Source organism: Periplaneta americana, chromosome 3 (genome assembly GCF_040183065.1).
Source record: "Periplaneta americana isolate PAMFEO1 chromosome 3, P.americana_PAMFEO1_priV1, whole genome shotgun sequence".
NCBI lineage: Eukaryota > Metazoa > Arthropoda > Insecta > Blattodea > Blattidae > Periplaneta > Periplaneta americana.
In genome coordinates this window covers 19,225,183-19,239,548 of record NC_091119.1, presented here as the reverse complement: position 1 = coordinate 19,239,548, position 14,366 = coordinate 19,225,183, and the positions used below count along the sequence as shown (strand labels likewise).

General features: G+C 37.0%; 1 protein-coding gene across 1 annotated transcript in view; it reads right to left on the bottom strand.

Annotated features, from left to right (window-relative positions):
- eya (eya transcriptional coactivator and phosphatase 2) overlaps positions 1-14,366 on the bottom strand; it is a 630,584-nt gene that overhangs the window by 44,807 nt on the left and 571,411 nt on the right. Inside the window, exons 5-6 of the mRNA XM_069822274.1 lie at positions 11,949-12,125; positions 4,416-4,575 (exon numbers count right to left, since the gene is read on the bottom strand). Of these exons, the coding sequence (XP_069678375.1) occupies positions 4,416-4,575; positions 11,949-12,125 (337 nt within the window). The remainder of the gene's footprint in view (positions 1-4,415; positions 4,576-11,948; positions 12,126-14,366) is intronic.

Here is a 14,366-nt window from a genome sequence, read left to right as displayed (position 1 = left end):
CTATTTGTGTTATGCCGTTCCCATATAACCTAACCTCCTGTACTCCCACAAAGTCTATTCTATATCTAGCTAGTTCTTTTGCTACTAATGTTACCCCTCCTGTTCTATATAGACTTGTAACATTCCAAGTACAAAATCTCAAAACCTTATCCCTTTGCTGTGGTCGTGCCAGAGAATCAGTCCCATTCCGAGGCTTATTTGAAGGATTCGTAACAAGCTGTTTTTTACGGTGATGGGCTGTTAGCCCTTCACCCAACCCCCAATCTGGAGGACCACCCCTCACCGGCTGTCCGCGACTGCTTATTCAATATATTCACAGCTACCCTCCATATCTGGAGGCCGTCTCCTCGATCCGCAACCTGAGGACGCGCCATGCTGTGGTGATAAGGACCCACAATAACCCTGTATAAATAATTGAAATATAGAAAACGAGTAAAATCTTTTGTATTGCAAAGTGAATTAATTCAAATGTGTAGTTACGTTAAGGTACGCTGTATCATCAACTGTCCTGGATTCCTGTTGAGAGAATCTGAAAACCTTGTTGGTGAATGATGTCTAGGACGCCTACAGTGAGACCTAATTCCTCAGCTAGAGTTAGTCTTTCAATAGGGATGTCCAGAACTAGCACCAACAGATAGCGCACGTGTACTTTGAGGGATGCGCTTTGCGTGTGCATTTGTTTTCCGGTATATAAACATTGAGGATTTACGCAGTGTATTAGTACATTAAATACTCTTAAAAACAACTCAAAATGCCAAATTTTTGTTGTGTTCCTATTTGTGAAAACCAGGGAAAGCCTTTTGTCTTCATTCAGGTCCCGAATTATTCTGAATACATATTTTAAACCTTAAAAAAATTTAACTAATTAAATTGCACCTCGAAAGTGCTAGCTATTAAACAAAAATAACTACTTCAAGTAAGGAATTGCTGGCTTACTTACTTACAAATGGCTTTTAAGGAACCCGAAGGTTCATTGCCGCCCTCACATAAGCCCGCCATCGGTCCCTATCCTGTGCAAGATTAAGCCAGTCTCTATCATCATACCCCACCTCCCTCAAATCCATTTTAATATTATCCTCCCATCTACGTCTCGGCCTCCCTAAAGGTCTTTTTCCCTCCGGTCTCCCAACTAACACTCTATATGCATTTCTGGATTCGCCCATACGTGCTACATGCCCTGCCCATCTCAAACGTCTGGATTTCAAGTTCCTAATTATGTCAGGTGAAGAATACAATGCGTGCAGTTCTGTGTTGTGTAACTTTCTCCATTCTCCTGTAACTTCATCCCGCTTAGCCCCAAATATTTTCCTAAGCATCTTATTCTCAAACACCCTTAACCTATGTTCCTCTCTCAGAGTGAGAGTCCAAGTTTCACAGCCATATAGAAGAACCGGTAATATAACTGTTTTATAAATTCTAACTTTCAGATTTTTGGACAGCAGACTGGATGATAAGAGCTTCTCAACCGAATAATAACACGCATTTCCCATATTTATTCTGCGTTTAATTTCCTCCCGAGTGTCATTTATATTTGTTACTGTTGCTCCAAGATATTTGAATTTTTCCACCTCTTCGAAGGATAAATCTCCAATATTTATATTTCCATTTCGTACAATATTCCCGTCACGAGACATAATCATATACTTTGTCTTTTCGGGATTTACTTCCAAACCGATCGCTTTACTTGCTTCAAGTAAAATTTCCGTGTTTTCCCTAACCGTTTGTGTATTTTCTCCTAACATATTCACGTCATCTGCATAGACAAGAAGCTGATGTAGCCCGTTCAATTCCAAACCCTGCCTGTTATCCTGAACTTTCCTAATGGCATATTCTAAAGCGAAGTTAAAAAGTAAAGGTGATAGTGCATCTCCCTGCTTTAGCCCGCAGTGAATTGGAAAAGGATCAGATAGAAACTGACCTATACGGACTCTGCTGTATGTTTCACTGAGACACATTTTAATTAATCGAACTAGTTTCTTGGGAATACCAAATTCAATAAGAATATCATATAATACTTCCCTCTTAACCGAGTCATATGCCTTTTTGAAATCTATGAATAACTGATGTACTGTACCCTTATACTCCCATTTTTTCTCCATTATCTGCCGAATACAAAAAATCTGATCAATAGTCGATCTATTACGCCGAAAACCGCACTGATGATCCCCAATAATTTCATCTACGTACGGAGTTAATCTCCTCAAAAGAATATTGGACAAAATTTTGTACGACGTCAACAAAAGTGATATTCCTCGAAAGTTACCACAGTTGGTTTTGTCCCCCTTTTTAAAAATAGGTACAATTATGGACTCCTTCCATTGTTCTGCTGGCTACAGTTTAATTTTGGAAGAGGGAAAAGAAAAATTAATACAATCATGTGCAACCTCCACAACAAGCTATGTTAGCAAGCTATATTATATTCAATTCTTCTAGGAGTCTCCGAAGTTTACGCCAGTATTTTAAGCCTGCAGTAAACTCTCGATTAACTGGGATGTTTATTATCCAGGACGATCCATAGTGAAATCCATTTCGTGAATAATGTTTTTAATGCACTGTACTCTATTTATTAAAACCATGTTTTAACTTCAAATTTTGAAAATCATCGTACATAGTATTCAAAACTGCATGTCCTTAACCTACAAAACGTACGACTAATCGTGATACTACTGCGATCATATTATTACATCATCCTATTAAAAATTGCATTTGATCTTTCTGCAACTACAGAAAAAAATACTGAATTCAATCTCGATAGTCCCTTTCCTATACAAAAAACACATTGGTGGCTGCATATCCTGTTTTTAGCGTATGGTACTTACAATACTAATGATTAAAGAGGTAATATTCACCTTTGACAAAGTTCCTATTTTTATTTATTTATTTTATTCGTACACCTCGTTCTCAAAGTTCTCGTTTAGGTTCACGAACATTCAATTTACTCGTATCTATATTCTGCATACTGCAGATTTCCCCATCCATCTCTTAAGGCGAATCGCTCAGTATTATAAAAGTTTACGCTATTATTTACGGTAAATCAAATTAAATTAAATTAAATTATGAGATTAGAAAATACTGAATTATATTAAATTATACAATAATAATTATATATAATTTTGACACGCACAGAAAACCAACAAGCGGGAAAACGTAATCAACTGTAGCCGCCAAATTACTCTTCAAGGAACGACCACACATATAAATTGAGGGAAAGAAGACAGAGGACGGTCACTGGAAAGTTTTCTTTTCTCAATCGTACTATCAGGGACTGGAATGCTTTACCTGCAGACTTACTAAAGGCTTTACCAACAAACAAAAATGTATTTAAAAATAGGCTTAAGGACCTTACTAATAGACGGTAATTATACACAGTATTTAAAGGGTGTAAATGATATTTTGTTTTTGAAGTGTTGTATCAGTGAAGAATTATGTTGTGCCAGTGAAGTGTGTTGTGTCAGTGAAGTGTGTTGTGTAAGTGAAACGTGTTCCTGTCAGGGAAGCTTTATAGTTTATAGTGGCAGTGCAAAGTATTTGAACAGTGAAATGTTTTTGAAGTGTTAGTGAAATCAGGATAGAATCAGTGAAATGTGTCGTAGTTCCAGTGCAGTGCAGTGAGTTGACAGCGAAATGAGTGTAATGTTGAAAGGTACTTGTGCAGATATGAACATATCATACTCGTGGGTTTTAGTTCGAACTTAGGTTTAAGGTACAAATTAGATTTATTTTAAATGTTATTTTAAGTGATCGTGCTTAATTTAATTTAGGATATTCCCTGTTGTTGTTATTATTATTATTATTATTATTATTATCATTATTATTATTATTAGTAAAAGGTAAAGGTAAAGGTATCCCCGTAATATGCCATGATGGCACTTGGGGGGCATGGAGGTAGAGCCCCATGCTTTCCATGACCTCGGCACTAGAATGAGATGGTGTGGTCGGCATCACGCTCTGGCCGCCTTTTACCCCCGGGAAAAGTATTATTATTAATTATTAGTATTATTATTAATTGTATTTTTAATTAATAAGTTTATTATTGCCATTATTGAGTGTAATTAGTTACCACTGCCACCGGGTATATACCCACTGCAGTGTGAATATATACATACATACATACATACATACAATACATACTATACATACATACATACATACATACATACATACATACATACATACATACATACATACATACATACATATGACATAATATAGCCCTACAACAAGTTGTGCCGCATGGAACACTCCTGCCATCTAACGGTAAAACTTTGCATAAGATATCCCTATTTGGTGACTGCTAGGTAACTGTCTGTCCTATTTATGTGTCATCTTAGTAAGTAAATAGTATCAGGGGAACAGTGCAGAAGGATTTCAGTCCATCTCCTCCAAGGATTAAAAGATAAAGCAAATTAACCCACCTGCTGTAGTATTGCTGTGTGGAAGAATATGGATGTTGAGAGTAGTCCTTGCTGTCACTGTAGGACCCGATGGAGTCTCCTGTTCCCGTGTACAAAGCCTCCGATTGGCTTAGCGATGAGGCGTCACCCAGACCAGGACTGCGGACCTCGCTCTTCACTGCTGAGGACATTACCAAACATCATTACACACAACCACAAAGCTCTAGCTTCCTGGCTACCATTTGCTCTGTCGCCGCAGCAACCACCACCTTTAAGAAATGGACCAGTAGGTTCATTCTGATGTCAGTCTTCCTTGTTCACTGGATGATTGGGTGCTTGACTGGTTGAGTTACAATGTCTGCACATGTGGTCAGCAGTAGCGAACGGTGGGTTTGAAAGTTGAGGAGGCCAAGACGTGAATGATGAGAATATAAAAAAATATAAGGCCTGTGACGTACCTCATTACCAAGCGCAGTATTTATAGATTTTAAGAAACTAAAATTAGGTTTTCCAATTTATGTTTTAGGATTTTAAATCTTATGTTTAGAAATTTATATGATTTTACGGGGGAAAAAAATAAAAATAAACAATATACTGTTAATATAGGCTATTACAACGGCTTGGTAAAGATTGCCACTCTTTGGGACACTAAGTCCTAACCTACGAATTAGGTCTTTTTAGATCATATTACCCCATTTAAGAATGTTACTCTTTGCTACATAAAACGAACAAGAAAAACAATATTTCGAGAGCAACGAGATAGCAACAAAATTGATTCGAACCTAAGAATCCGGGGCTTGCTCATTACTATTAGACAGCCTAATTTTACAGCAAATTAACTGGATGTTCCTCTTTCTTCGCAAACCGATCAAATAGGTCACAACATACTGAATAACTGCTACTAGAAGAAGCTAGAAACCACTGCCTGCTGGATTACATCCTATGGCTGCTTATACTGCCTGCTCAATCAAAGTTATTTTACCGCTAGGTGGCAGGCAGTGCCCACCGCTATTAACATTATCAGTATATGCAAATGTCATTACCTGCCACCTAGCGGCTGTTCGCGCATAATCGTTGATTGGGCAGGCAGTTTACGCAGCTATACGATGCGATCCAGCAGGCAGTGCTAGAAACAAATCTGCATTTATTTCTAAACTCTCTATTTAAAATATTGTATAAGCAAATACATCTCGTAACACAAAAGAATAAAATAACAAAAACACCCGGAAACAAGAGAAAATCTCACAACATAAATGAAAACTTTTACGCAGGGAGAGAAAACTAACAACACGTAACTCAATTTTCTAAAACCAAGAAGAGAGAAAGACAGAGAGAGCTTCCCAATACAGCCGAAACCAGCCGTGACTATAAGCAGTACAGCTGTCAGTGGTGGGTAGGACGTCTCCAAATCGGCTCCCTTCGCGCGTTCTAGTCAAGTTTAAACACTCTTCTAACTAGCTATCTTATTGGTTGAATTGCTGTTGTCATGGTTACCGAGGAGTAGCGTCATGTAGCCGACTCCTCTCTCCCGCTCTCTCATAGACACTGCAGGCTGCTAGATGTCGACTATACAGGTTACAGCGCTATCTGTTATTTTTCAGTACGAATTATTTGTACTATCTACAGTATAGCGACCGGGCATCACAAACTGAATGTGGTCGGCTTTACGTAACTTACATCTTAGTCGTAGTGAATAGTAAAATTAATATAAAAAGAAAAATGTTCGTCATTTGCTGTAACTTGTCTGTGATCTTAATTCAGCTAAAATCATTACTGCCATATTGTGTTCTGGTAAAATATTAGGGGAGGCTCGGCCTCCCTTGCCTCCCCTGAAAATCCGCCGCTGGTGGTCAGCGCTTTTATGGTATGCATTGCTATAGCGTTCTGATATTTTTTAAGCGATGATAAGAATTTTAATTACAAAATATCTTGAAACTGTACACACACAACTCACCCCCAATGGATAAAAACACAACTCAATTTAAGATTAATTCAAGTAGGTAGCAAGTTTCACACTCAGGTACGGCTAATATTGTAGTATCCTGCAACCTATGTGTTAGTGATGAGTTCAGGCTATATTTCCTCAGAGGAAGAGGATGATGGAATATACGAGTGACAAGGCATTTTCGTTTTAATTTGAAGCTTTTCATTTCATTGTAAGTTTTAAAATGAAAAAGAAAGTAAAACAATAGTTAGCAGGTATCTTGTATGTTAATACAGGGGTTCCCAACCGGTGTCTCGCGACACAGCCCCATGGTTTGAGACACACTTTACCAATGAAACGTGAACACTTGCAACAATGCCCAGTTTAATTTTTCTGACTGGCGATAATTCGAATGAAAGTGAACACCTGCAACAATGCTTAGTAATTCGTTTACTCTTACCACTAGTATAATCTTTTCGCTGTGAGAAAACTCCTAATATAAACAATAGCACGTGACTGAAGTGAGGCTTCATTGGCCGCTGTTTGGCGCCATAGATTCTCAGTACGTGTTCCCGCCTACTGTTGTACATTCTGTTTCATGTTAAACATTTCCCGTTACTCGTCAAGTAGGCCTAACCTCACTACTATGCATTCGTTTGCTTAGGAAACATTTACTTTATAATTACTATAATTAAATTATTTTTAAGTCTTATGTCTTCACAATGGACAGTTGAGGATGCAGAAGCCATACTTCAGTACCACGTGCTTACGTGAACAACTACGAGCTCAAGTGACGCCAGATTGTTACAAGAACAGACTATTTCGGTATTACTGTTGGTATTCATCCGCGTTCATAGTACATAACAAAATATAAAAGTAGCTTTTCTTTTACATAGCGTTTTACATATGAGTGAAGTTAAATGTTTCATCGTATTTAACAAGTAGAATTCGATATTTTATTTTCAAATAATACAAGATTGTGGTTTCCAAATACGAACTATATTTTCCTGCGTCATGTGAGTGTTTCGACTGGGAGCCAATCACGGGTATGACAGCAACGTACTTATGTTTACATTAGGATTTTTCTTACAGCGAAAACAGTATAGAGTTTAGAATCGTCAGAACATATTGGTCAGTTTCAATACATACGTGTGAGCGGGTGACTATTTTATCAAAAGTGTTTTTACATCTTGATTACATAACTTTTAACACTATTACCTCGGAATATGTATTATACGTCTTTATCATGTTAAATTTAACACGAGAAAGATATATAATACATATTCCGAAAAATGTTTTATTTAGATTTTACATAGACAAATTTTTAATTTGAAAAAGACAATCTGAATCAAGTTCTGGGTTAGATGACAGCAGTGCTAATTCAAATAATGTGAGTGAAAATTCCCTTCAGGGTTCACAAAAAAAAAAAAAAAAAAAAAAAAAAAAAACATACAGCGTTTTGTAAATATAGTGATGAATACTTGTAATATGGTTCTAGGTGGCGTGGAGATGAATATAAACAAAATCCCGAGTTTTTTGTATGTGGAAATGTTTTGTCAAATCAGAGTCGATGGTGCCGAATAAACTAAAATGACTTTTAGAACTGCACTTTTCAACGTCATACTTGTGTTAATCAGCATTTTATACCAAGAAAATAGTGAAATATAAAAAATAAAGAATTGCTGCACCTTGAAGATGATTTACGTGTTGGCCTGTCAACCATAAGGCCACGTATAGAGCAACTCTGTGCAACCCACCAAGTGCAGACTTCACGTTCACATTAGTAATTTAAATAGGTGAATTTTCAAGAACGATAATAAATTCTTTTATCGGACATTCAGCATAGATAGGTTCGCATTTTTTATACATACCTTTGTTGTTTTCTAACGCCACTCAAGTTGCTGCGCGTTTTTTTTATTTAGAATTTTCGATTGCGCGTTAACATCGACCTATTTACAACACTGAATGTCCGACACTCACTGCATGAAAGTTATCAGTGCTTTTCTTCTGGAGGAACGCGCTGGCACAGCGTTCCGGCACCTTTTTGTTGCATTTTTCAACATGGAGCAGAAATAGGCCTATGCGTGAATAATTTTGTTTTGAATATAATTTTTTTTTAATTATGCTTAGACCTTGAAAGTCTTAGTTGAACGAAAAGGAGGTTAAAAACGACAAACGACACATCACAAAATGCTAACCACACCCACAGAGCGAGTATGCTAGTAAGTTAGACCACCGAAGATCCACAGTAAAGTGTCATTACAAAATTTTCTTGATAAAGAAGTTCAGTCTTTCATATTTAGTGGACAAAAATAGGAAGACGGTGGTTTAGAATAAAAATGCCACGAACAGTGGAGAATCGCATGAGGAATTACAATTTTATATGGAAACAAAAATTGTCACCTTCAACTCAGCAGATCAATTACCTCGAGTAATTCTACCTAGATCAGCAATTACTCAGACATTTGAAAGGTGCCCCCTTTCACGTTATAGAATTTCACTGAGTGATGACATAAGGCAAACAAACTCATCAGCATCAGAAACTGAATATAGACGCTGTCATTAATTCTATCAATCTAATTACGTGCAACTTAAAGAAGGCATTCGCCGAATAAATAAATTAGTTTAACATCTTGGTACGTAAACAAACAACTGCACTTTAGCTTTCCAAGTAATTAGATGTTGCTATGGAACCCAAAATACTTCACTATCAACTCAGATATTAGCCAATGGGAATGACTACATGAGATACACTAGCCTATTTTCTACCATTACACAATTTTCCTTATAGAATTATTTCAGTAAACTGTTGCACTACTCCAACTGTAAAAAAGAAAATAACTAATTGTGCAGGCCTGCGTGGTTTGTTGTGGTTATTGTTTGTGAAGGTTTTAGTTCTTGGTGGTAGAAGTGTTTATTGTTGTTGGTGGTCGTGGTAATTGTTAATTGTGGTCTTAGTTCTTGTTGATTGTAGTCGCAGTTGTTGGTTGTGGTCGTAGTTATTGTTGGTTGTGATCGCAGTTATTGTTAGCTGTGGTCGCAGTAGGTTGTTGGTTATGGTCGCAGTTGTAGGTTGTGGTCGCAGTTGTTGTTAGTTGTAGTCTTGATTATTGGTTGGTTGTAGTCGTGATTATTGTTAGTTGTAGTCTTGATTATTGGTTGGTTGTAGTCGTGATTATTGTTGGTTGTGGTCGTGATTATTGTTGGATGTAGTCGTGATTATTGTTGGTTGTGGTCCTGATTATTGTTGGTTGTGGTCGTGATTATTGTTGATTGTGGTCCTGATTATTGTTGATTGTGGTCCTGATTATTGTTGGTTGTGGTCCTGATTATTGTTGGTTGTGGTCCTGATTATTGTTGGTTGTGGTCGCGATTATTGTTGGTTGTGGTCGTGATTATTGTTGATTGTGGTCCTGATTATTGTTGGTTGTGGTCCTGATTATTGTTGGTTGTGGTCGTGATTATTGTTGGTTGCGGTCGTGATTATTGTTGGTTGCGGTCGTTATTATCGTTGGTTGCAGTCGTGATTATCGTTGGTTGTAGTCGTGATTATTGTTGGTTGTGGTCGTGATTATTGTTGATTGTGGTCCTGATTATTGTTGGTTGTGGTCCTGATTATTGTTGATTGTGGTCCTGATTATTGTTGGTTGTGGTCGTGATTATTGTTGGTTGTGGTCGTGATTATTGTTGGTTGTGGTCCTGATTATTGTTGGTTGCGGTCGTGATTATTGTTGGTTGCGGTCGTTATTATCGTTGGTTGCAGTCGTGATTATTGTTGGTTGTGGTCGTGATTATTGTTGGTTGTGGTCGTGATTATTGTTGGTTGTGGTCGTGATTACTGTTGGTTGTGGTCGTGATTACTGTTGGTTGTGGTCGTGATTACTGTTGGTTGTGGTCGTGATTACTGTTGGTTGTGGTCGTGATTATTGTTGGTTGTGGTCGTGATTATTTTTGTTTGTAGTCGTAATTATTGTTGGTTGTGGTCGTGATTATTGTTGGTTGTGGTCGTGATTATTGTTGGTTATGGTCGTGATTATTGTTGGTTGTGGTCGTGATTATTGTTGGTTGTATTATTGTTGGTTGTGGTCGTGATTATTATTGTTGGTTGTGGTCGTGATTATTATTGTTGGTTGTGGTCGTGATTATTGTTGGTTGTAGTCTTGATTATTGTTGGCTGTGGTCGTGATTATTGTTGGTTGTGGTCGTGATTATTGTTGGTTATGGTCGTGATTATTGTTGGTTGTGGTCGTGATTATTGTTGGTTGTATTATTGTTGGTTGTGGTCGTGATTATTATTGTTGGTTGTGGTCGTGATTATTGTTGGTTGTAGTCTTGATTATTGTTGGCTGTGGTCGTGATTATTGTTGGTTGTGGTCGTGATTATTGTTGGTTGTATTATTGTTGGCTGTGGTCGTGATTATTGTTGGTTGTGGTCGTGATTATTGTTGGTTGTAGTCGTGATTATTGTTGTTGTAGTCGTGATTATTGTTGGTTGTGGTCGTGATTATTGTTGGTTGTGGTCGTGATTATTGTTGGTTGTGGTCGTGATCATTGTTTGTGGTGGCTGTGGTTGTCGAGGTTATTGGTATTGATGCTAAATGTTGTTGGTGCTGGTGGACAATGTTGGTAGGGACTATGTTTATAGTTATTAATAGTGTTGGTGATTATCTCTGATAGTGACGGTGGTTATTGCTGGCGTTGGAGATTTATGAGGATCATTGTTATTAATATTACTGTAATGTTATTGTTACCACACCATATGGCCTCAAGAGAGCTGGAAAGTTATACCAGCGAATAGGGATTATAAAGAATGGACACTGACCGAATTTTCCTGTGTTTTGTTTCTCTGTGCGCCGGCGGTTAGTTACACTTTCAAGCGCTAGAGGTAGTGTAATCGAGCATACTCTAAGATAATAATTGAGAATAGAGTTGAGGCACAGGGTCCAAACTCGCCTACCTTACTGTATAATCCAGTAACGCTTTGCTTCAAATAAATTCAAGTTAACAGCTTTTCTTTATTTCTCAGTGACAAACTAGTTGTAATAATAATATTTTATATTTCAGATATCATAAATTACATTATAAAATAATGTAATATATTATAAAATTAAGTATCGAATTCGTTTAATATTTGTATATAATATAATATAGGTATATGGTTTTACTTCTCGTATGAGTTTTGTTTTTCCATTTTCAGCGCTATGACATCATTACATATTTTAATTGTTGTTGGGGTCAACGTCTCAACTCTCATTATAAAGGAACTCTAGAGTCTAGACATTACATTTAATGACGGATTTATTATTTTATGGATCCAATTTATTTTATTTGAGTACATAATGTACCTAGATGTATTAATTGTATGTGTTATATTTCCGCTGTGTCGACTGCTAGCTGGTGTGATGTCAGCGCCAACTCTAGAGAGAAAGCAGAATCTCCCGCTTTAGCTGGCTTGAAGGTCATTGAAATCAGTCCGGCTACATCAAAGGTACCGACGCGAAGTGTCCATTCTTTATAATCCCTATTCGCTGGTTATACTGAGTAGTTCTCAGCAATTCTACCAGCTGTCTCGGATAGGCTTGTGTATATGGGCTAATATAAATATACTACGCAAACCCATGAAACTTTACCATTCCCATCATTGAGAGAAGGCCATGCAGACGGACTAGAGAAGGAGCCGGCAGTGACTGGAGAACTCGTGGGGTCCTGCAGCTGCTGCTGACTGCTGCTGACTACACAACTGGCACTGCTTCCCGTACCTCCGTTGCTCAGGCCCCCTGCTGCCGACACCGATATTGAAGCACATCCTGTAGATAGCGTGTCATGTTAATCCTTGTTAGTTGGTTATCAGCACCTCAACATTAAACAAATTAAAAATTATTATTAAATTATTCTCGAAAGTACTAGTTTGGTGTCCACACCTGTGGAATAACGGTCAGCGCGTCTGGCTGCGAAACCAGGTGGCCCGGGTTCGATTCCCGGTCGGGGCAAGTTATCTGGTTGAGATTTTTTCCGGGGTTTTCCCTCAACCCAATACGAGCAAATGCTGGGTAACTTTCGGTGCTGGACCCCGGACTCATGTTACCGGCATTATCACCTTCATCTCATTCAGACGCTAAATAACCTAAGGTGTTGATACAGCGTCGTAAAATAACCTACTCTAAAAAAAACTAGTTTGGTAGGATCGAATCCAATTTTTTTTTATTATAGCCTGAAAACATCTATGGCAAATAGGGATAATGATATAATAATTTTGCGCAAAAAGTAGCGATAAAACTTATCTGGAGCCCACTCGTTCAGGGCTATCGTAGAAGTGGGTAAAGTCAATCAGTGGGTGTATAATCGATCATTTGCGAATTTTATTGACAATTATATATTTTCTCAGTTACTTGTTAAAATTTTGTTATGCTGACTTCATTGTCTTACATTCTAAATGTAAGCGAGAGGGACAACAAAAAGCCTGCGAATGGGAACATCGTGTAATTACCGTTGAAGTGAAAATTGTTATTTTCAACTTTTTTTCTTAAATGAAAACAAAGTCTTACAAACTCTAAATTATCGTCAGCAGTGAAAGGAGACAGGAAGTGTACGTAAGTACTTTTCGTTGAGATTGGATCCTGAAATAATAGTTTTGCAGTTCGTAAATGTTAGCATTGAAACTTATTATTTTAAGAAAACTTGTACCTTTGTAGGGTTAAGTCGATCATGCCATCGACCTACTCGAAACAGACAGGACCAGCAGGAAGAATAAATTGTTCACCGAAATACCTCCAACTAACACTTATAAACAGAAAAGTGTCATAGTATAGCTTACATTGATGAGATAGTGGGGAAAGAGGAAGACGAAATTATGGTAAGAGAAGCACTGCCAAAGGAACATATTTTGTACACCCCTCTGTACCTGACTATGGGAACAACGTAGTTTCTAAAGTGACATGAGGAGGAGAAGATTTCAAATAACATCTGATATAAACCTAAGCAATGTTGAATTGCATTTTGGATTATAAATGAAGTGTGGTATTTCAATGTAAATTTTGAATTCTTAAATCTTTGTTTGTTGGTATGTGAAGTATTAAAATGTGTTTTTATGTTTCATAAGTTGGCAGTCATAGTCACGTTTGTACAGTGGAGACCTATAGGCCTAATTGTATCCAATAGTATAATCACAGTAACAAAAGATGCACTATATAATGCTATAGGCATATATTGTAGATTATTATTGTTTTTACACCCCTTATAACAAATAAAATATATGTAATACATTTAATTTGTTTTTTTTTAACATAAACAGTGATCGACTTTACTCCGCAATATTTTAAAATCGATGTTAAACTAAAAATTCAATGGTGATGGACTTTACGCTATTTACAGTAAGCAGGTAACTTCGATCACAAGTAAAAAAAAATCAGTTTTTTTATAGATTGTAATTCAATTCTTGTAATGTGCCTTTATAAGTGAAGGATATGACGATCAAATACTATTTTCTGAGGAACTTCGCTCCATTGCATAACTTCAATATCATAAAAAAAAATTTCAAAATTTTGATGGACTTTACCCTCTTCTACGGTATTTAAGTTTCGTAAAGCAACATTCTTCGAACTATTTTGTCGAGCCACAGAAAATTCATAGATGCAATTATGTTAGTATTCACTGCATTTCTGAATATCTGTGAATGAAGAATACCCAAATCTCAGCAAAAAAAAAATAATAAAAAAAAATAATAATAATAATAATAATAATAATAATAATAATAAAATAAAATAAATAAAATTTTTGGCAACGTTTTCAATAACATACTCATGCGAAACTTTTTCGGGAGTTTCTGCAATGAAGAATACAACGTCCGAATGTACGCTGGTGCCGCACCACGAACAAAAACATTTTGACAACTAAATAACAGCAGATGCCACTTTAAGTAAATCCCAGTGACTTTAAGAGAAGGATAAGCAAATTGTTTCCTGGTGTAATTGAAGACCTCCCTGGAATAAGGGTGTAACCAACGAATCTGTAATACACGTTTCAGGAGAAAGGAACATAATATTTCCGGG